This window comes from Trachypithecus francoisi, unplaced genomic scaffold (genome assembly GCF_009764315.1).
Source record: "Trachypithecus francoisi isolate TF-2019V2 unplaced genomic scaffold, Tfra_2.0 Lachesis_group21, whole genome shotgun sequence".
NCBI lineage: Eukaryota > Metazoa > Chordata > Mammalia > Primates > Cercopithecidae > Trachypithecus > Trachypithecus francoisi.
Genome location: NW_022681467.1, coordinates 46,232,399 through 46,255,403, shown reverse-complemented (window position 1 = coordinate 46,255,403; position 23,005 = coordinate 46,232,399). Strand labels below are relative to the sequence as shown.

The 23,005-nt window shown below is 51.6% G+C and overlaps 2 protein-coding genes across 4 annotated transcripts in view; one reads left to right on the top strand and one right to left on the bottom strand.

The window, feature by feature from the left end:
- Positions 1–14,712, top strand: part of RIPOR3 (RIPOR family member 3) — a 107,378-nt gene extending 92,666 nt beyond the window's left edge. For both annotated transcript variants that reach the window (XM_033186724.1, XM_033186725.1), the window contains exons 14-22: positions 1,182–1,312; positions 2,621–2,744; positions 3,383–3,518; positions 4,473–4,634; positions 5,997–6,158; positions 6,646–6,848; positions 9,586–9,669; positions 11,143–11,233; positions 11,708–14,712. In XM_033186724.1, coding sequence (XP_033042615.1) covers positions 1,182–1,312; positions 2,621–2,744; positions 3,383–3,518; positions 4,473–4,634; positions 5,997–6,158; positions 6,646–6,848; positions 9,586–9,669; positions 11,143–11,233; positions 11,708–11,808 — 1,194 coding nt within the window. In that variant the 3' untranslated portion in view covers positions 11,809–14,712. The remainder of the gene's footprint in view (positions 1–1,181; positions 1,313–2,620; positions 2,745–3,382; positions 3,519–4,472; positions 4,635–5,996; positions 6,159–6,645; positions 6,849–9,585; positions 9,670–11,142; positions 11,234–11,707) is intronic.
- PTPN1 (protein tyrosine phosphatase non-receptor type 1) overlaps positions 14,279–23,005 on the bottom strand; it is a 74,421-nt gene continuing 65,694 nt past the window's right edge. For both annotated transcript variants that reach the window (XM_033186726.1, XM_033186727.1), the window contains exons 6-10: positions 20,389–20,598; positions 19,691–19,852; positions 19,096–19,319; positions 17,562–17,757; positions 14,279–16,333 (exon numbers count right to left, since the gene is read on the bottom strand). In XM_033186726.1, coding sequence (XP_033042617.1) covers positions 16,310–16,333; positions 17,562–17,757; positions 19,096–19,319; positions 19,691–19,852; positions 20,389–20,598 — 816 coding nt within the window. In that variant the 3' untranslated portion in view covers positions 14,279–16,309. The remainder of the gene's footprint in view (positions 16,334–17,561; positions 17,758–19,095; positions 19,320–19,690; positions 19,853–20,388; positions 20,599–23,005) is intronic.

The following is a 23,005-nucleotide window of genomic DNA, read 5'->3' as shown; positions in this document are numbered from 1 at the left end:
CTCACTCTGTTGCTCAGGCTGGAGTGCAGTGGCGCAATCTTGGCTCAATGCAACCTCCACCTCCCCGGTTCAAGCAATTCTCTTGCCTCAGCCTCCTGAGTAGCTGAGACTACAGGCCTGTGCCACCACGCCTGGCTAATTTTTGTATTTTCAGTAGAGATGGGGTTTCATCATGTTGGCCAGGCTGGTCTCGAACTCCTTACCTCAAGTGATCTGCCTGCCTTGGCATCTAGAACATTACTACCTTGACTATTGAGAATCAACAGTCTATATGCGTGTGTGTATTGATACGCACGTACACACACACGTATGCATATCTTTTTGTGTCAGAAAATGTGATCTCTGCAACTAGCCTTGCTATTCCCTTCGGCCTTGAGATTTTCTCTTTGGGCTCAGTGGTTAGGATCCTGGTTTTGCTTTATGGCTTCTGCTTGGGCTGTGCCATGGCTGCAGTTTGTGTTGGACAAGGCCTGGGTGGAGTGTGCTGGGAACAGGGGCAGGGACCAGCCCTGGAGCCAGCCACGAGTTGGGGACAAGACAGAAATCTCCAGGGAGGGAGCTGCCACTGGAGGCTCTGGTGACTTGACCAGTGGTGGGGTGGTGGCTCCAACACTCTCCGTTAACCTGTTGGGGAGAGAAACCCAACAGGGTGGAGGAACCTGGAGCCCACAGGCCTTTGAGCCTCGTGAAGAGGCGTTTGCCTGACCTACACTATGTATTTAAAATACTTTGAAATGTGTTGTTGGTATTTCAAAACTGGGCAGTTTCCCATACAAATCCATGTTTTAGGGTTTTCTTAGAACTGGGCAATCTATGAGCGCGGCCCCCTCTTGGGGAGGCACCTGTACTCCTGCCTCCCCGGTCCCTGCTGGAGCCGCTCACTCACTCTTGCCATTGGCCTTGTCCCCGTGGGGGTTTGAGATACAGGGGAGGGCTTTCAGATCTGTCTCCCTCAAGATTCTGCTCCTACCTTGTCACAGGCCATTCAGGAGGGACTTTGGGGGGTGCCACGCCCGGTGCCATGCCTTGGGCCAGCGGCTGGGCTTGTGCTGGGGGATGGTGTGTGGGATTGGGGCTCAGGACCGGACACTGCTCAGGTCTGCCGTGAGGCCCCTGAACAGTGTCCCAGTCGGGTGGGTGGGGCCTGGTGCTGCCCTCAGGTCTGGCCACTTCGTCCACAGCCCTGCAGAGCACGGCAGGAGCATGACTCGGCCGAGAGCCTGATGGAGTGCATCCTGGAAAGCTTCGCCTTCCTCAATGCCGACTTCGCCCCGGATGAGCTATCCCTGTTTGGGGGCTCCCAGGGTCCACGGTGAGTACACCTCCTTCCAGCAGTGGCCCAGTGGCCAGCAGTCCCACCAGGCGACCCAAGCTCCACGTTTCCTGCCAGCCTCCCAGTCTGTTGCTCCCACTGTCCTTGGCTCAGCTCTTGTCACTCTATCGTGCACCGCTCCCCACGCCATCCCCACACATCCCCCACTTGGCTCAGAGCTAGTCCTCAGTGACCACGAAGTGGGTGAGATCATCCCAGCCTTGCCCTGAACCTTCTGCTCCAAGGAATAAGCTTTTATTATTATTTTTTAAACCTTAAAAAGTAACCACCAAGTATATAGAAGTTCTTTGAGGTCGGGCACAGTGGCTCACACCTGTAATCCCAGCTCTTTGGGAGGCCGAGGCAGGTGGATCACCAGAGGTCAGGAGTTCGAGATCAGCCTGGCCAACATGGTGAAACCCCGTCTCTACTGAAAATACAAAAATTAGCCAGGCATGGTGGTGGGTGCCTGTAATCTCAGCTTCTTGGGAGGCTGAGGCAGAAGAATCGCTTGAACCCGGGAGGCGGAGGTTGCAGTGAGCCGAGATCGCACCACTGCGCTCCAGCCTGGGCGAAAGTGAGACTGTCTCAAAAAAAAAAAAAAAAAAAAAGCTCTTTGCCCTCTAACCAAGGTGCAGCAGTACCCAGTGCCATTCCCTCTGTCCCACCGCAGGGCCCACACCTCCCATGACAGCTTCCCTCGAGGCTACACAGCCTCACCTTCCCCACCCCCCAAGGGCTTCTGCATCCACATCTCACCACGTGGAAGAGCGGAGGCTCCATTCCTTCTCCTTGCCTCTCACAGTCCCATGGGCCAGTGTGGGATTTCGTGCCACACTCGCTTCCACCCTTCCTGAGTGGCCGTGAGTGGGTCGGGCAGCAGGTCCAGCCTCTACCATGGAGCGGACTTGGTGTGAGGCGCTCTTGCCCCCCGTATTTCATGCACCTCTCACGGCCTTGAGTGTGGGGCTCCTGCCTCCCTTGACAGATGAGTCAGCTGAGCCTGGGGGAGGCAGACTTGTCCAGCACCACAGAGCTGGGATTAGTTGGAATTGTCTTCTACCTCCACGAGACATCCTGGAAGACGACTGCCCACCCTGCCTTCCCCAGGCCCTGGGCCACACTGTCCAGCTCTGTTTTGCGTTGCTGCCGCCCTTTGCTCCTTTCCCCTTCCTCCTCTGTTGAACACCCTGGGACCTGGAGGGGGCCTCCCTGACCTGGGGCTCTCTGGGAAGGGAGGGCTCCCCCGACCCTCAGAGGGAGCTGAACTGCTAACCGAATCGTCACCTAGTTCTCAATTCAACTCAGAAAGGACCGGCCCCTGCCCCCACCATCATCACTGAAAACGTCATCCAGGGAACTCACAGCTGGTGCCCCGGAGCTGGACGTGCTGCTGACGGTACACCTCCGAGTCTGCAAAGCTCTGCTGCAGGTGGCTGGGCTAGGGGACTTGTCAGGGAGGGCGGACAGGGGTTTGGAGTCCTCTTGGCAAAGGGCTCATCTTGAAGGTAGTGGGAAGCATCGTAAAGGGTGACAGACTCGCATCCTGGAAGCCCATGAGACTGAGGCTGTTCCCCAGTGGAAGAGGCAGACCAGGGTCTGGGTAAATACTCCTGTGGCTCTTACGCAGCCCAAGCCCTAAACCAAAGGCTGTGGTGGTGACTCTTTCATCTATAGATGCCAGAACCCTAAGGCAAACTGGCTCAGCCAAGAGGAAAATGTATCGGCTCATGGCATTGAAAGCCTCAGAGGTAGGCTTCAGGCCTGGCTGGATGCACGGGTTCAAATGCTATCAGGACTAAGTCTCTCTCAGTTCTGCTTTGCAATATGGGTTGGCTTCACTTTCAGGCAGGTTGGTTCTCCTTCTGGGGGCAAAGGTGGTCCCTGGCAGCCCAGCCTGCATCCCATTAGCTCAGCCACCTTGGTGAAAGGGGAATCCTCAGATGACAGTCAGGGAGCTGCCCCCAGGACAGAAGAGATGGGCACAAGCAGGTGGGAGCCAGAGTCGTAATGGCTGCCCTCAGCGGGCATGTTCCATGCTAACCTGGAGCATCGTGGGCTGCTTCCCAGAAACTGGCCTCCCCTAATTTATCAAGGCTGGTCCAGGACTGCCTCCTGGAAGAAGTGGCACAGCAAAAGCATGTTCTGGAGACACTTTCTGTCCTTGACTTTGAGAAGGTTGGCAAGGCAACATCCATCCAAGAGAGTAAGTAGCTGCCTCCCACCCAGAGGCTGCGTGTGTGAAGGGCACGGGGACGGGATCCAAGCTCGGGGAGCCTCTTCTCCCTTCCTAAGAGCCAAAGTTTTTTTTTTTTTTGAGAGGGAGTCTCGCTCTGCCGCCCAGGCTGGAGTGCAGTGGCCGGATCTCAGCTCACTGCAAGCTCCGCCTCCTGGGTTTATGCCATTCTCCTGCCTCAGCCTCCCAAGTAGCTGGGACTACAGGCGCCCGCCACCTCGCCCGGCTAGTTTTTTGTATTTTTTAGTAGAGACGGGGTTTCACCGTGTTAGCCAGGATGGTCTCGATCTCCTGACCTCGTGATCCATCCGTCTCGGCCTCCCAAAGTGCTGGGATTACAGGCTTGAGCCACCGCGCCCGGCCGAGCCAAAGTTAACCAGGGCTCAGAGTGGAGGCTGTGGCTGGGCTGGGCTCAGAGATACACACTCTTTGCGGGGAGGTAAGGGAGGCAGGTCTTGGAGCTGCAGCATACTCTTCAGTCAGCTGTGTGACTCTAGGCAAATGATTCACCTCTCTGAGCCTCTGCTTCCCTATCTGTATAGGAGGAGGGAACTGCATAGGATTCGGTGAGGTAACCCTGGGCTACATTCAAGGTGCAGAATGTGCCCTCAAAGAGTAGTTGTGATCCCGCTGTGCCTCTGCCCCGTGGGACCTCCCCTCTCAGAAGGCCAGGTTCCTTGTCCGTAAGGAGAGGCTGGTGACAGCAGCCCCTCCCAGGTTATTGTGGGGACTGCAGGTGGTGGCCCTGGTAAGATGCTCAGAGCCAAAGCTGCTCATGTGTCACATGGGAATGCAGGGAAGGGACCTCGCATCAAGCCACACCATCCTCCCCACCTGCTCAGGTCCCAGAGGAGGGAAACCTTTGGGGTCCTTGTCACGTGCTCTCCCCGAGCCACCATTCAGTTTCTGAACTGGGGCTTTCAGTCATCCCACAGGCCTCACAGAGGAAGGGGTGCCTGAAGCTGTGGAGAGGGTGCACAGGGCCTGGTAGAGTCCTGTCCTGCCCTGCCACGAAGCTGCTGAACCAGCTCAAGAAAACCTTCCTGCACAGAGTCAGAGGGAAATACCCAGGACAGCTGGAAATAGGTGGGTTCCTTCCTGTCCTGTCATCCCCTCCCATAGAAAGGCTGTACTGAGTCTCCAGGGCCTTCAGGGTGGCCACAGCTGGCCTCATTTCAGCCCTGTCTTCGCCTCTGTGAGTGTCTTCATGCCATCAGATGGAGGTTTCTCAGCTTCAGTGCAAGTCACCGCCCTTTCACTGGGCGAGAAGGGGCCTCCATCTGGGGCCTTCTGAGCAGTCTGTGGAGCCCTGAAGCTGCGTGCAAACCCTGATGGGCCAGTGTATTTTCTTTTTCTTTTTCTTTTTTTTTTTTTTTTTTGAGACGAGTCTCACTCTGTGGCCCAGGCTGGAGTGCAGTGGCACAATCACGGCTCACTGCAACCTCACCTCCAGGGTTCAAGTGATTCTTCTGCCTTAGCCTCCTGAGTAGCTGGGATTACAGGTGCGCACCACCACGCTTGGCTAATTGTCTTTTTTTGTATTTTAAGTAGAGACAGGGTTTCACCATATTGGCCAGGCTGGTCTCGAACTCCTGACTTTGTGATCCGCCTGCCTTGGCCTCCCAAAGTGCTGGGATTACAGGCATGAGCCACTGCGCCTGGCCGCTGGTGCATTTTTCTGGGGACAGATTCCATGCCTCCCACCAGAGCCTGACGGGGTAAAGAATGAATCTTACAGGAAGGGAGGCCTCTAGAAATGTGGGCTGGACTGTGTTCTTCCCAGAATGCAGAGCCGTAGGGCCTCCTCTGGAGCAAGTGAAAGGCGACAGTCATGTTCCAAGCACCACCTGGGTTGCTGGTTGACATGCATATTCCTAGGCCCTGTCTCGGGATTTAGATCCAGGTGTGGTATGGGGCCCTTGGCATGGGGATGAACCCAACACAGTCTGACTCAGGGTGAGTCGGAGTCACAGTCCTGACTCCAGCTGGGCACACTCCTCCCCCATGGCACAGGGAGTGCAGTGAAGGACACCTGCCCTTGTGCCATCAGAAATCCTTTTATTTTTTTGATATGGAATATGGAGTTTCACTCATGTTGCCCAGGCTGGAGTGCAGTGGTGCAATCTTGGCTCACTACAACCTCCACCTCCCGGGTTCAAGCGATTCTCCTGCCTCAGCCTCCAGAGTAGCTGCGATTACAGGCATGCGCCACCACACCCAGCTTATTTTGTATTTTCAGTAGAGACGGGGTTTCACCATGTTGGTCAGGCTGGTCTCGAACTCCTGACCTCAGATGATCTGCCCACCTCGGCCTCCCAAAGTGCTGGGGCAGGTGTGAGCCACTGTGCCCAGCCCAGAAAGCCTTTTAGCTGACCAGGCTACTCCCAGCTGAGAAGCATGGAGGGTCGAGGTCTCAGTTTCTCCTAATCTGCTCTCCCCTTTGGCCAGTGTGCCGCAGGCTCCTGGAGCAGGTGGTCAGCTGTGGTGGGCTGCTCCCCGGAGCTGGGCTCCCCGAAGAACAGACCATCACCTGGTTCCAGTTTCACGGCTACCTGCAGAAGCAGAGTGTCTCTGACCTGGAGAAGCACTTCACCCAGCTCACTAAGGAAGGTAAGGCTGGAGTGGGTGGCTGTCATAGCAGAGGAATATCCATGGAGCCCTGTCACATGCAGTTTCTCAGGTTATAATTCGGAGCCACTACATCTGTCCCCGCCAACTGTTCTTTTGGGAACCCCGATTTAATGAGATTCCGCATTCAGCCAATGGGGGCTGATATCAGCTCCAAGGGAAGTCAGCTTTAAAAAGCACGGAACAGAGTTCAGAGCTGGGTAGGAGGGTGATCTTGGCTGGCCAGAGTCCCTGGAGTGTGGGCTGTGGTTTTATTAATTTTTGGAGCATATTTGATTCCGTGTTAAAAGGCCTTCCTGAAGATTCCAGGAGTTCCCTGTGGAACTAGTCCAGACTGGGCCTTGGTGATCATCCCGGTGGGTCTGGGATTTGTTCCTCTGTGGCTACTGGCAGCAGCCAAGCAAACTTGCAGCTGTCCTGCCAAACTCCCATTCAGGGGACCCGGGCCCAACTCTTTTCTGTCTTCTAGTGACACTCATCGAGGAGCTTCACTGCGCAGGGCAGGCCAAGGCAGTCCGGAAGCTGCAGGGGAAGCGGCTGGCCCAGCTCCAGCCCCTGCCCCAGACCTTAAGAGCTTGGGCGCTGCTCCAGCTGGACGGCACTCCGAGGGTGTGCAGGGTGGCCAGTGCTCGCCTGGCGGGTGCAGTCAGGAACAAAAGCTTCCGGGAAAAGGTACGTTGTCCAGGGGAGGTGGCAGCCCCTGGCCACAGATGTGTGGGCACAGGTAAGCAGGTGTTCTCATGGAAAAGTACAAAGAAGTGAGTGCCAGGGGCTGCAGTGGCTGTGAGCTATTTTGATGGAGGGACCTGGGCTGCCACCTAACACACATGAATGCACCTTGCTGCTGCCAAAGCTAAACATCTGTTAGGCCTCCGAGATGTCACTTGCATGCTGAATGTTTTTCTTAGTGGTTTATTTATTTATTTTTTTGAGACACAGTTCTGCTCTGTTGCCCAGGCTGGAGTACAGTGGCATGATCTTGCAACCTCCGCCTCCTGGGTTCAAGCAATTCTCCTGCCTCAGCCTCCTGAGTAGCTGGGATTACAGGCGCCCATTACCATGCCAGGCTAATTTTTGTATTTTTGGTAGAGATGGGGTTTCACCATGTTGGCCAGGCTGGTCTCAAACTCTCGATCCTGTGATCCGCCCGCCTCGGTCTCCCAAAGTGCTGGGATTACAGGCGTGAGCCACTGTACCCAGCCTTTCTTAGTGTTTTGATAGTCATCCTTATTTACTTTCAATTAATATTCGTGGCTACCTGGTAATGGGTCATTGTGTTCAGTCCATTTGAAAACCAAGAGAATGGACCTCTCTGCCTTTTCACTCTTGGCCTGTGACTACTGTATGTTTAAGGTGCGACACTCTGAGGGGTTCAGGAAGGGTGACATCAAGGGCATAGTCTACACTGCTGGTCTCAGCTCCAGACTGGAGAGGAAATCTCCAGTTCTGCTGCCAATAGCCCTTCTTGGAGCCCAGCCGCCTACTTTGTGGTTGTTTTTAACTCTTTATTTGAAGACTTTTGAACTTGCAAAAGTAGACAGAGCAATATAATGAATCCACCTGCACCCATAACCCAAGCCCAACCACCATCAGCTCATGGCCAATCCTGCCCCTTCTCCCTCCACTCCCCTGTATCACTTTGAAGCAACCTCAGGCATCCTATTTGACCTTAAAATAGTTAACTGTATGTGTCAAAAGGTTAAGAATTCTTTTAAAAATCACAACTCTAATACCATTATCTTATCTAAAAAATTAACCATGAATTCCTTTATATCATACATCTTATGTTCAAATTTCCAAGCCTCAAGCATCCTATTTTTTGCTAAACTAGGATCTACCTAAGGACACACATTGTGATTGGCTGATGGTTTTCAATTTCCACTTAAGGCTTTTTCTCCATTTCTTTTTCTGCTTGCAATTAACTTGACAATCCCAGGTTGTTCTAGACTATCTAGACTTTGCTGCTTGCAGGAAGTTTAATGTTAGTTTATGTATTTCTCTGTCGTCTGTAGTTCCTGAAAACTAGTAGTTGGCTGACTTCCAGGATCCATTGAAGTCAGGTGTATTTTGTTTTTTTGGGTTTGGGGGTATGTGGGTATCTTTTCAGACTGTAAACAAGGCCTCCATGGCCGGATGCGGTGGCTCACGCCTGTAATCCCAGAACTTTGGGAGGCCGAGGCAGGTGGATCACTTGAGTTCAGGAGTTCGACACCAGCCTGGCCAACATAGTGAAACCCCATCTTTACTAAAAATATAAAACAATTAGCCAAGAGTGGCAGTGCGTGCCTGTAGTCTCAGCTACTCGGGAGGCTGAGGCATGAGAATTGTCTGAACCTGGGAAGCGGAGGCTGCAGTGAGCCGAGATTGTGCTACTGTACCCCACCTTGGACAATGAAGTGAGACTCTGTCTCAAAAAAAAAAAAAAAAAAAAAAAAGAGGGCCTTCGTCTTCACGTGACAGACTTTAGAGAGTAGGAAACACTGAGGTGATAGATCACTTGGCCTCAGGTGAGGATGCTGAGGAGGGAGTGGGCTGCCATGACCTGGCACCCCGGGATTAGAGGCAGTGGGCAGTGTGACATTTCCATACTGATATGGCCTGACAGCCTTCACCAGTGCCCTGTGTAGGAGGCGCGGGAGAACCTGATCCTACTCCCAGTCTTCCTGTCTTCCCAAAACAGCAGACACTTGGGAGAGCCACCTGTAGACGGGCCCCTCTACCGCCCCACCCGTGCAGTTGAAGGTGCAGCCACTCGACTGAGTGAGCACAAACCCACTCCTGGGTTTCCCTTTGCAGCCGCAGATGCTGGACTCCCCTGCGGGCCGGGCACAACTCCGTGTACTTTCTAACAAACCCTACAGCAATGCATGGAACAAGTGCCAGCTTTGTTTTCAGCTGAGTCAAGTTAGGCCCAAAGACATGAACTGATGTGGCCATGGTCGTGAGACTAAAGAGGGCAGGGTCACATCTGAGACTGGACAGGGGGGCTGAGGGGAATAGGCAGGTTTCCCTCTGGCCCAAGGCAGCAGCCCTGCCTGTTTGCAGCTGAAGAGGGCGATGGACATGGTATGATCAGTTCTTTTGTTGTTCTGAGCTGGGCATCTGATTTCTCTAATTCAGGATTTTATAGACAGCAGTTTCAGAATGCACTTCCGGAATATTATTAGACAAAAGGAGTTTTCTTCATTGTATTAGAACGGGGACCAGTTTTTAGGGATAAATTAAACACCACAGTATAGCTCTTGTGACTGTGTACACCTGGCCCAAAGATGGACTGATCATGTCCTGAACGTTTAGAGAAAGATGGGCACAGCGTGCCCTACTGTTGGCAGCTGGTGGCTGATGGACCCGGAACCATGGACTCCACTTCTGCTAACTCCTCCATTCACAGCCTCCTTACTCTCCCCAGGCTCTGCTCTTCTACACCAACGCCCTGGCAGAGAACGATGCAAGGCTCCAGCAGGCCGCGTGCCTGGCACTCAAAGAGCTCAAGGTGAGCCTGACGTTTCTCCATTAGTGGCTGACAGAGAAGCCTGCTTGTGGTTAGGGTTAAGATTAGTTAACTTTAAAATGATTCTGCTGGGGCCGGGCCATGGTGGCTCATGCACTTTGGGAGGCTGAGGTGGGCAGATCACCTGAGGTCAGGAGTTCGAGACCAGCCTGGCCTACATGGCAAAACCCCATCTCTACTAATAACACACACACACACACACACAATTAGCTAGGTGCGGTGGCACATGTCTGTAGTCCCAGCTACTCGGGACTTGAACCTGGGAAGCGGAGGTCGCAGTAAGCCGAGATCATGCCACTGCGCTCCAGCCTGGGTGACAAAGCAAGACCCCATCTCAAAAAAAAAAAAGAAGGTATAAAATACAGAGATAGAAAAGAAAGTTGTCCATCATCCTAGAATGTAGCAGAAGCGATGGCTGACATTTTGGGATGCTGCTTTTAAAAGTTTGTGGGTATGCGTGAGCATTTAAAATTGTTGATCCAAACATAGTTTAAAAACAGTCAATAAAATAAGAACATTTTGTGTTAGACTGGCAGCACTTTAGAATTCTTTGTGTGTGTGTGTTTTTTTTTTTTTTGGTCTTTTTTTTTTCACTTGAGAATTCTGTATGAAGGGGCTATCAAGTATATACCTTAATTTAACCTACTCACCCGCTGTCATAGGAAATAGTTTTCTTCATCCAATTTTTATCATAAAGCATGTCATTATGATCATGTTTGTGCATAAAGTTTTAAAAACATGGAGTTCTGAATTATTTCCTTAGGCTAGACCCAATTCTAGGGCCGGAGAATAGGAGCATTTTTGAGACTCTTGATAAAACCCACACATAGATCCCATGGATGTGAGGGGATGCCCGCTTTCCCTCAGCCTCACCTGCATTTGGAATTGCACAGCTGCTAGATGAAAGATAGTTCAATACAGATTGAACTCACTCATCTCATTCATTCTGGGATGAATCAACAGGAAATTCTAAGAGGAGAAACTGGTTAGGATCAGAAAACCAGCGAGGGCCAGGTGCCCAGTAGAGGGCGCTGCAGCGCATGCCGGTCCTTGGCCTGCAGGAGCAACCCGGGGGCATGTGCCAGAGTCGGGCGTACTGGCACAGGCTGCCCTGGAGAGTAGGGTAAGGAGAGCGTGGGGGAGGCAGGAAGGTCCAGAAAGCAGCAGGTCTCCTCCTTTTCAATTCTAGCCTTTCAGCAGGCATCCAGGAAGACGAGTTCTGCTAACAGCCTGGCTCCCTAGCAGGTGTCAGGGCTGAAGAGGCGAGACACTTCCACAGTCCAGAGATGCCTCTCATGAACCTGAGGCCACCTAAAAAACCTGGAAGCCTGGAGAAAAAGAAGGGGCTGAGGCCCCAGAGACCACGCTAGGGCTGGCCCTGCAGGGCCGCTAAGTGGACTCTACCTGCTGTTGAGAAGGCCCCCAAAGGATTCTTTTTCTCCTCATCTCGAATAGGGCATTGAAAGCATCGACCAGATTGCCAGCCTGTGCCAGTCTGACCTGGAGGCCGTGCGGGGGGCAGCCCGGGAAACCACACTCTCGTTCGGTAAAGTGGCACAATCTGTGCAGCCCAGCGGGGTTCCTGGGGCCCTCAGAACCTGCGAGAGGCCACACCCAGCTCTCCCAGCAGGCAGAACAGCTCTGGGGTACCCGGGATGGGCACCGTTAGCAGCCCTGGCACAGAGCCAACCTTCACCCTTTGTAGCATCCTGCCAAGGCAGGCCTCCTTTATGGCTGGGGTGGCAGGGGGTGTGCGCTGTCTTCTGAGACTTTATGACCTTTGGGACAGAAGCCAGAGGCAAGGCAGGGTTCCGATTCAGCAGGACATCCTAGAGTTAAAGGCAAGGCCCCCCAGGCCATGTGAGTCACCAGGTGGGGGCTCCCGCACATACTCTCCCCTGCCGCTTTGCAGAGACCACCGAGACCCACAGTCACTAAGCACTAGGGCCACCTTGGCCCAGGAGAGCCGGAAGTACCAAGGCAGGATCCAACCTGGTGACGGGTCCCTTTGCTGTTTCAGGTGAGAAAGGACGGTTAGCTTTTGAGAAGATGGACAAGCTCTGCTCAGAACAAAGAGAAGTCTTTTGCCAGGAGGCAGATGTTGAAATCACAATATTTTAAAAAATCCTGGTTGATGAGCAGAAATCGCACATCGGTTTATTTTTGCCGCTGCCCGGCTTGGACATAGCCTGCGCGCTAGGTAATGGTGCTGTGCACTCCTCCAGGAGTGTGAGCTGTCCAGTGCTCTGCCTGAGGCTCCGGCCACTGACCCAGCCCCAGGGCATGGGCTGGTCTTTTGTACAGAAGCAGAAAAAAGCAAGGCAGGGGCTGTCAGGCCTCAGTGGAGCGCTCGACTTCTGGCTGAGGGTCTGTGTGACCTTCCCAGAGATGCAGAGCGGAGCCGCACTAGGTGGCCACCTACAAAAGGGCCAAGGCCAGGCAAGTTGAGGCCCTAAATAAAAGGCTCCAAGACAAGTGTGTAGAACTCCAGGCCTCCCTGCCGGTCAGCTGCTCGGCACTTCTGGGTCAATAGGCGCTGGGATGCAGCAGGCTGGCAGGTGGCTGGCCCTGTTAATGCAAGACTGCTCAGGTCATTTCAGCAGCAGCCAAGTGTCACCTTGGTGAGCTGGGGAAGGTGGGAAGGCACAAAGCCAGGGTTTCCACAACCACACTCTCAGCCTGACCTGCAGCCAGAGTGCCGGTGGAACTCAGACAGCGGCTGGTGGACTGAGAACCTCATTTTCCCCATGTTCAGCAGCACAAACGGAAGCAGCCACCACATCAGCCCCGGAGCCCTGAGTAGCACGGGCAGTAGGGCCACTCACTTTGGCCATCCGCACCCAAATGCAATCAATCCAGCTTCGGAAGCTACCCTAGGGTCTCGTCAATAAACCGCTACAGAAGCCATCAACTGGCCTGAAGAAAGTTCACTGAAGAACACACTGCTTTAAAGAAAGAAAATTAGTTTCCTATTTAAGTCTTAAAAAAAGCAAACCATGTCCTGAGATGTCTGTGTTAATAGTGCAGACAGAACCTAGGGTTTGAGGTTGCTGTAGCAATGGCATTGGAGAACTTTAACTTGAACATTCTCATCGATACTTCCTGTACATATTTTGTGCTTTTTTGGTTTAACTTAGTATTTATTTGCCTTGTTCATATGTTCCATTTTCTGAAATTTCAATTAAACTATAATTGGTGTTTCACTTTTTACCCAAAAGAGTAGACAGCGGTTGTTTCCCCAAACACCTGCCAGTGGGGAGGCCACTCCTGTGGTCTTGTGGTGCGCTGTGGGGACACTTAAAGGAGGGCGGCCTCAAGCTGCGGCTCTGGTAAATGCTGTCTCCGGGCTTCTCTGCATGCTCTTGAAGGCTTCAGGCGTGCTCTCCCCTACGTGGGCACTCTGCGGCCCGGCCTTTGCCCTTTTGCCCCATCTGATTTCTGGCAAACCCCCTCCTCTTTTTTTAAGCATCAGCGGTACCCACTTAAAGCAGGGGTCCTCAACCCCCAGGCCACGGACCGGTACCGGTCTGAGGCCTGTTAGGAAGTGGGCTGCATGGCAGGAGGTGAGTGGCGGGTGAGCAAGCATTACTGCCTGAGCTCCACCTCCTGTTAGTTCAGCTGCAGCATCAGGTTCTCACAGGAGCGCGAACCCTATTGTGAACTGCACGTGCTGTTGTGAACTGCCTGTGCGAGAGATCAGGTTGCAAGCTCCTTATGATAATCTGATGCCTGATGATCTGAGGTGGAAGTTTCTATCCCAAAACCGTCCCTCACCACCCCCAGGCCCGTGGAAAAATTGTCTTCCATGGAACCGGTCCCTGGTGCCCAAAAGGTTGGGGACCGTTGCCCTAGAGCATTCTCTTCTTGAAAGCTTAGATGCCCTTTTTTATACCTGAAAGTGGGAGCAACACTGACATCTGCAGCCCTAGGCCCCTGTGGGTCCACATGACCACGGCCTGTCCTTTCCCCAGTCTCATGAGCCTGGGCCTGCAGCCAGCTTTGAAACAGTCGAGGAACTTTGGAGGGTACCGGGGAACGCTTTGTACTATTTTGGCAACATTCTGCAAGTCCAAAATTACTTCAAAATGAAAAGTCAAAAAAAAATCACTTTGGGGGGAATTTTTACATTGTTTAATTTTGTACACAAATGAAAAACTACTAATTTTTTATCTTATTTCTAAGTCAATTCTGTATCAAATGGACTTTACGTACTGAGATGCAGTAACCATTGTGTCTTACAGGTAACTGGGTAAGGGACATGGTTTTGAGATTACAACTCAAAACACTGTTCTTCAAACAACACTGATAAGTTCGTTAAGTTATCCAAGGGCCCTATACATGGAAAGCGTGGGTTTGGGAAGGAAGTGGGCTGAGGCCGAAGGTGTTCAATAAGCTCACACTCAAGGAAAGCGCTCCAGCCTGAGGGCGCTGGCAACGCCGGGATGCTGAGGTTAATTCTTAGAAGTGGAAACCGCTAACCCCAGCTGATTGACAACATCTGTTTCACATCAGCAGGGATGGAAAGAAACAGGAGTTGCTTATCCTGGTTTAGCTCAATTAAGCAAAGAAAAAAACTGGGAAGCACCCCAAATTCACGTTCTTTAGAAAAAAACTTTATTGTTGCAGCTCAAATGCAAACCCATCATGAATATGGCAAGTTGGAAAACTGTACAGTCTGACAGTTCTGTGAGGTCACAGAAGACCCTGAGACACGCCCTCCCCCCCACCCGGTCATGCAGCCACGTATCCACACACACCTGAAAAGGTATTATACCAAAACACCTTGCTTTTTTTGTTTGTTTTTATTTTTGTAAAAACGGTTTATTCCATGGCCATTGTAAAAAATAATGACCTGATGAGTAAATATTGGCTTAAGGCATATAGCAGAGCAGCTCGCTACCTCTCTAACATACGTGTAACAAGGTGGAGAGCCAGCTGCTCTCCGAGGATAGGAGGTTAAACCAGTACGTCCATTTTGAATGCTACTATATATACACACCCAAACTACTACATACATATACAGGACTTAACAACAACAAGCCCAGCTCAGAATGCTTACAGCCTGGCACCTAAGCCTTATCCACACCTCACCACAGCTCTATGGGGTGATGCCTCGAATGTTCCCACCACAGAATTTCTCTGTACTGGCTTCTACCACGAGAAAGGCAAAATGTGAAAATGCTGGCAAGAGAGTAGCTCGGGAGCTACAGCTGCCGTGTTTTTCTTGTTAAAAAGCCACTTAATGTGGAGGTCTTCAGTTCCCTTTGCAGGAAGAGTCGTGAGCACCATCAGGCCCCACAGGGTTCGAGGGTGGGGCAGACGCGCCTCTCTCGGCAAGGTGAACCCGGACGGAGACGGCAGACCGTCACCCAGGCTGTTTCGAGAAGTGTGGTTTCCAGCAGTTGCCTCTCTTCCAAATCACAGTCTGCTCAAGAAGAATGCTGACTTGGAATGGCGGAGGCTGATCCCAAAGGTGGGGGGCGGGGGGTGTCCCTGCTTGCCTAAATCATGTCCAGAGCGTGAGGTGTGAATATGGCTTCCCATACCCTTGGAATGTCTGAGTTACAGTGAGACCCTGCTGTACCAGGACAGGCCGGGTCTCACCAGGAAGTCACTAGAGTGTCATGCCAGGAATGCGGCAAATGCCTATTCCTGGAAAACTGCACCCTATTGCTGAGTGACAATGACTTCAGCAACAGGCTTAGGAACCACAGCCATGTAATGATCAGGTCATGCACAGGCAGGTTGGACTTGGACATGGGGCACATTAGTAAGCAGAGATCAAAGTTTCTCATTTCAAGCACGTATTTTTCATCAGGACACAGGAAGACCTTACATGCATTCTAGTACACACGGGGGAGCAGTGACTGAGAACTAGATCTAGCAGATAACAGGGAGGAGAATAAGCGGGACAAAGTAATCTCACACCATGTTTCTTATTAAATACCCACGTGTTCATTATATATTATAGCATTGTTCTATCTCCTCACGTTACCCACAATATCACTAAATAACGACTGCCTTACAACCGTCCTCCTTCCCAGTACTGGTCTGACGCAGCAGGCCCATGGCAAAGTCTTCCATTCCCAGTACTACCTGAGGATTTATTATTGTACTTTTTGATAAAGCCCTTGATGCAAGGCTGACATCAAAAATTTTTAATACATTATTGGTTCAAGAAAATGCTAGTGCACAATGGACACCTTTGGGGAAAAAACTGTTTAAATAAATATGGAGTGGAGAGTTGCTCCCTGCGATTCAAGGAGGCTGTTGGTGTGCCACCCCCCTGGGATGCTCCCGGAGGGAGCCCTGGGTGGGGCGAGCCTCCAGACAGGTGCAGGCCCCTTCCTTCTGCGCCGCCAGCATGGTACTCTCTTTCACTCTCCTCAAAAAATGGCTTGTGGATTTGGTACTCAAAGTGGAAGGGGCAAAAAGTAAAAGGATGAAGGGTGAGACACACATCCGGGGAAGATGGGTTTTAGTGCAGAACCAACGTCCGTCCGGGGCCCGGCTCTCTACGCAGTCCGGCGGCCCTTACCTACCGCGGCATGCCTGCTAGTCGGGCGTGGGCTCTGTGGGCAGAGGCGGACAGTGGGTGGAGGTGGAGTGGAGGAGGGTCAGGCTATGTGTTGCTGTTGAACAGGAACTGGAATGAAACCAAACAGTTCAGATGAGCCCAGACCCGCACCCGCAGAGCTGTCGCCTCATGCACGACCCCGGCCACACCCCCCGGCAACTTCAACCTCCGAGGGAGCAAAGGGGGTTTTGGTTTTATTTTTTACAGTAGCCCCTTCTCCCCAAAAATCACCCCCAAGGAAAAAATTGTTTGCATTTTGCAAAACCATCTGATGTATTCAGATGGCCACCTGAAAAGAGGTAAAATATTTAAAACAATGAAAAAGTCTTAGGAGGTCATTTCCATGGCCAGAGCTCTGAGGCTAGTCCTCTCTCTTCCCCTTACTTAACAGCAACACACGTCTAACGTGTGGATTTCTGCTGAAATGGCACTTCTCCCAATGAGGTGGAGCCCACTCCTCTGAATTAACAGAGGGTTGACATGCTGATGGCCACCCTGTGGTGACCTCTGACCCCCAGGGAGAGGCCTCGAGGACACTCATTTATGGGAATGGGGTGATGAGGCTGGTACATGAGCAAGATGGCTGTCACAGGAGGGAGCAATGGAGAAAGGACAATGGAGACCCAGCGGGGACACCCTGAGCAGAAGCAGAGGCAGGTTTTGGTTTTCTAGACGGCCTTTTGTTGCTGTTCTGACAGTGGGAAAGCTCAAAGACCCTGTCCTGGCTCAGTGTGCACACAGCTGAGGGGGGCTTGAGCGCAATAGCGTCCTAACCCTCTTCTCCAAGGGAGTTTACATTCGTAAAAGTTTGGGATTCCTTCCCTGGGAAATCAAATATAAATTATATAGCTAATTACATCACCTAAGGGTACGAGAAAGTTTTGTAAGTGCCTAGTTTGTTTTTTTTCCAGAAATAACAAAAAGCTGCTTTTTATAAAGGTTAAAAACAACAATGTGTTGTAATTCTATTTTTTTCCAAAAACAAAGGAATAAAAAAAAGGAGAGAGAGAGAGAGAGAAACAGACGTATTTGGCATTTTCTCTACTTACTCCTGAATAGGTTAAGGCCCTGAGATTAGACTCTTATATTCTTGGGACCAGAGGGCTCCTTAAAACCCCAGTGCATCGATCCTTAATTCTCGTTAGCCCTTCCACAGTTCCAGACTTTAAAAACCTTTGATCTGTTTCTTCTGAGACTGGCTCAGATGCGCCACAGAACTGAATCCTACCATCGGGCTAGCGGCCAGTGCTCTCTGCACACGAGCATCTCGCCAGCGTGTCTGTCAGTGAAAACATACCCTGTAGCAGAGGTACGCGCCGGCCGTGAGGACCGTAGCCACACACATGTTGACCAGGAAGGGCTTCCAGTGACTCAGTGCATGGTCCTCTTCCTTCTTGGGCGGCGACGGCTTCCCTTTGGCTAGGGAGGCAGCCTGGGCACCTCGAAGACTTCCCCCCACGACCCGACTTCTAACTTCAGTGTCTTGACTCATGCTGAGGAATCAGAGGGGCAGAGATGGTTTACTTACTTTGGAGACAGTGAATGGCAAGGATGCTATTGTGGCAGGAATTCTGGGAAAAAACAAGCCACATGTAGACAGAGTAGGGTGATGTTAACCTTCCAGCAAGCCAGCCCCTCTGCTTGGAGGGAGGGCCAGGCCAGGGCCCACAACAGCCTGAAGTCCACTTATCACCCCCTCCCCCAGGTACTTCAGACAGCACCCACACCCAGGGTAGGGGTCACAAGGTGCCTGGGCGATTGGGCACTGTGAGGATTTATCTGGCTGGAGGATCCACTGGTGTACACACTATTGTATGACTTGCCTTCTCATGTACTGCAATTGCAATGTCTCGCCACATCAGTACACCCAGATCTCATTCTTTAAGAGCTACAGAATATCCCAACACCGGGAGAGAACGTAATTGATCAGGTCCCTGGTTATATCATTGGCCTGTCTCTAATTTTTCACTACTACAAGCAATGCCACAACAAATACAACGACCTATACACATCTTTACGTGCTTATTTTGAGAGTCGCTGCAGGGTAAATTTCTCCATGTATACAACTGCTGGATCAAGTATGCACACGTCTTAAAATTTCCCTCCGGAAAGCAGGTACCAAGGGCACGGCCGGCAGTCATCTCCAGCTGGAACTAACACCTGCTCGTTCTGCGAGCTTTCCGTGCACGGCCACCTACTGCAAGCAGCCTTTCCTGACCACTTCAGTGGACACCTCTATCACATCACTGTCCATGGGCTCCCACCAAAATATGCTTTGGGTCTGCCTTTTTCCCAACAAGATGATCTAGAACACAGACCAGGGGACATGTTCTAGTTAACTCAGTACACCACACGTATCAATAGGTACTCAATAATGGTTGTTAACCTGCAAGCAAGTAAAATGGGATTTAATCAAGACAACATAAAAAAGGATTCATTCCCCAAAGGACCACTGTGGGGACTGAGGGTACATGGTCAAGCCTGGACCTCACATTTCAGGACTGTCCGGAAGCCTGGGGGAGGGTGCTATCGTCAGGGGGGCAGAAAAACGCTACTTGGTGGCACCGAGCCCCTCATTCCAACAAGCACCACAAGGTGGCACTAGAAGCCCACAGAAGTGGCTCATGTCCTGCAGCCACCCTGTGCCCAATACCGGGCCTCCCGCAGTCAGGAGTGGAGTGGCTGTGGTCCACACGCCCTGTTCCCCAAGGATGCGGAAGCACTGCTTGCCAACAGGAGGCTGCGTCCACAGGGTTTCAGTACCAGTGTGTGTTTCTAGAACAGAAGGTCATCTCCCCTCAACCCAACAAGCTGGGACCCAATCATATTACCTTTCCATGCCGTAGGGTGTGGCGTTTAAGGGGCTTCCTGTTTCTTCCTTGACGGGGCAGTCTTTATCCTCCTGGGTCTCATCCTTCACCCACTGGTGATTTGGGAAGAACTCCCTGCACTTCCCATTGTGTGGCTCCAGGATTCGTTTGGGTGGCCGGGGAGGTGGGGGGACGTGCTCGGGTGGGGGCTCCAGGTCCTCGTGGGAAAGCTCCTTCCACTGATCCTTGAAAGAGCAGCAAGAGGAAGTCCTATTAGTGTTCGCGTCGGCTGGTTTGTCAGGAAGTCCCCTTGCGTGAGCAGAGGTGACGGCTTGGCGAGGGGCTCTCGGCCTCTCGGAGCTGCAGTCATGTACTTGGAAGATGAAATCTTTTGAAAATAAAGTCTCTTCTTCCTATCAATGCTCTCTGGGAGCACGTCAAAGGCACAAAGTGCAACATGGTGAACATTTTGACAACTTTCTAGCTATTTTAAACATGAAGGGTAGCTGTTTCCCCTGACACCAGACGGTGTTTGAACTTTTACAACTGACAGCCTCCTTCAAAGACAAAAAAGTTAAAATGGTCACACCTGGATTCAAACAAAGGCAACGCTGACCTGCACGGAAGAGTCCCCCATGATGAATTTGGCACCTTCGATCACAGCCAGGTAGGAGAAGCGCAGCTGGTCTGCTGTCTGGATCAGCCCCATCCGAAACTTCCTCATTTCTAACAGCACTTTCTTGATATCAACGGAAGAAGGGTCTTTCCTCTTGTCCATCTGAAAGCCAGAGAGGTGACATAAGTCAGCCAGGTCCAGTTCTCAAGGGCAATGTGACTAACACAGTTAGATGTCTGTCCCCTCCCAATCTCATGCTGAAATGTGATCCCCAGTGTTGGAGGTGGGGCTGGGTGGGAGGTGCCTGGGTCAGGGGGGCAGGTCCCTCATGAAAGGCTTGGTGCCCTCCCTGAGGCAATGCATTCACAAGATATCTGGTTGTTAAGAGTGTGGGACCTGCCCATCTCTTGCTCCCGCTCCCCTTCGCCTTCTACCATGACCGGAAGCTCCCTGAGGTCTCCCCAGAAGCCGAACAGGTGCTGGCGCCATGCTTGTACAGCCTGCAGAACCGGGAGCCAGTTAAACCTCTTTTCTTTATAAATGACCGAGTCTCAGGTATGCCTTTATTAGTAATGCAAAAACAGACTAACACAGTGAGTCTCTTTTGGAAGAGGAGTGCTTCGGTTTCTATTTAGGAAAAAACATCACAGCAGAGCAGGTGGAGGAGCTCCCCAGGGTATCCGCAAGGGCCTCCTTACCAGCAAGAGGCAGGTATCAGCCAGACAGAAGGTCCCAGACCTGCCGATACCCGCACTGCAGTGCACCACGATGGGCCCGTGCTCCGGGCTGAGTGACCCTGACTCTCGGACTTTGAAAAGAAAGTTCAAGAATGAGGCTGGCGATTCGGGGACTCCAAAGTCAGGCCATGTGGTATAGTGGAAATGTAAGATCTCTCGAGTTTCTTGGATCTGAAAGAGAAAAATACTCATGATGATTCTAAGAGAATCATCTGTACAGAAATCACTAATTCCAAGTACACACAGAATCACCTTCCACTCATCGACCTCTAAGAGGAACATTAAATCTCAGACTTTCTCCCAGGGTCCACACACCCAGTCAACAAATACCACACCCTGGGGCCAGGCCCTGGGCTTGACACTGAACCTGCAGGGTGCACCTGCTTAGACTTCACATCCCTTCGGATTGAAGAGTCCCCTCACCTCTTTTCTCTTTTCTCCCTATCACTTCTACTGTCTACATGGTCACAACTGGTTTCTCTGTCTCACGAGTCACAATGATGCTGTGTGGCCACCCACAAAATCCTGTCATGAAGCCCTGCAAGGCCTCCCATGAAAAAGTGAACAAGGAACAGCAGGTGAGGCACTGGCTCTGGGCAACTTTCAGACAGGGCTTCAAGATGATCTGGAGGTTTCAGAGGATTGTCACTTTAGAGAAAAAAGTAACAGACTTGGTCTCCAAAGACTGGTGACTCCAAGGTGTGGCTCAACACTCAGCTGAAGAGGTAGTCAGGGCGAATGACATTAGCCTATGAACCGAGAGTGTCCTGGGTGCTGGCACTGCGCTTTCCCACCAGCTGCTCCAGGCAGGCACTCCCATCCATTTTCCTGATGAGGAGGTGGACATTTGGAGGCAGAGAGTCCATGCTCAAAGCCTGCTGTAGACACTTTTGAAAGGTGGACCCCAGCCCTTGTCCCAGAGTGTCTCTTCCCCTGGCTGAGTCTGCCCCACAGGAACAGAAACAACGGCCTGGGGTCTGTTTCCAGCTCTGCTCCTTCCTTGAGGCTTCCGGCGGCTGTGATCAAAAGGCAACCCTCACTAGGGGGAGTGCCCAACATCTTCAGTGACCTAAGAGCTCATAGTAAATGGGAACCAACCGCTTGGTAAGGAAGGCCCTGAGAGGGAAAGGGCTCCGGAAGTGAAAGTCTCCTAACATGGGCCCAGGAAGACAGCCACAGACAGGAACCATAGCAGCCTGGAGGGTTTCCCTGTGGCCTAGTGCCAGGGCCACCTGGAGAGCAGCTGATGGCAGAAGGATTCAGGCCAGAGATCTGCTCATGATGCCTTCCTTCACTTGACGAATGTCCATACTTTGCCAATCATGTGCCAGTTACCGTGCCAGGGAGGCAGGGGCAAAGATACCACCTCACCCTCACAAAGCTCATGGCAGTTACTAGGACCTCCCCCAACTCTGCTGGGATGAAAATAATACATGTTTAACCCTGCCTCAGCCATTAACTACACTAGTGAATAATATTTAATATTTATTAAATATTAAATACCGTATCTTGCACAGAACAAGGAGAAATTTGTGTATGTTAGGATAAATGCTAGAATCACACTAGGCAATTCCATCATTCTTTCCTCTCTAGAAAATGGTATCCATATAACCTTAATGACATTAAAGAAAAAGAAATACCTCTTCTATTTGGGGCGTGCAGGTGAGTGGGGAAGAAAAGGACTTAAAATGTATTTTAAAAAATTAATATTATTATTTTGAGACAGAGTCTCACTCTGTCGCCCAGGCTGGGGTGCAGTGGCATGATCTTGGCTCAATGCAACCTCCACCTCCCAGGTTCAAGCAATTCTCTGCCTCAGCCTCCCGAGTACCTGGGATTACAGGCACTCGCCACCACGCCTGGCTAATTTTTTTGTGTGTGTTTTTAGTAGAGACGGGGTTTCACCATCTTGGCCAGGCTGGTCTTGAACTCCTGGCCTCGTGATCCACCTGCCTCGGCCTCCCAAAGTGCTGGGATTACAGGCGTGAGCCACCGCGCCTGGCCGTTAAAATGTATTTTAAAACTGAGTAAGAAGCAAGCATGCCAAACTCAAGTTTTCTTTTAATCCTTGCAGGTGTGGGTTACCGCCCACTGATACCCTCCCTCACACCTACCCACATCTTTCACAAGGAATTCACTCCAGCCTTGTGCTAGAACAGACAGCCGTGGCTGAGAAAAGCCTTTTAAAAACAAAGTCTGTTGGAGCAAACAGATCCTAACACCAAAACCTCTGAGCTGGCTGTATTCATTCTGCCAAGCAAAAAGCACACAGCTCTTCTGCTCTGTTGAAATTCAGTTTCCCTCAACAAGCAAAGAGTTCCCCAGAAGTCAATCTTAATGTCAGGTTTGCAAATGCTAAAAAGCATTTCTTTAAAAGTCTACTGCATAAATCCTCTAGCACATTCCAACATGCTGCCCATGTTACTCCTGAGAATCTTCCAGAAAGCGCCTCCATCCACTGTACTCAGAGCCCCTCTGCCCTGCCAGGGCTATGGCAGGACTGCTGACTCTGGAGCGGTCACCACCAGAGGGCAGAAAGCACTCGCAGCAGCTGCACTGCTACCATCCTCAGGAGCCA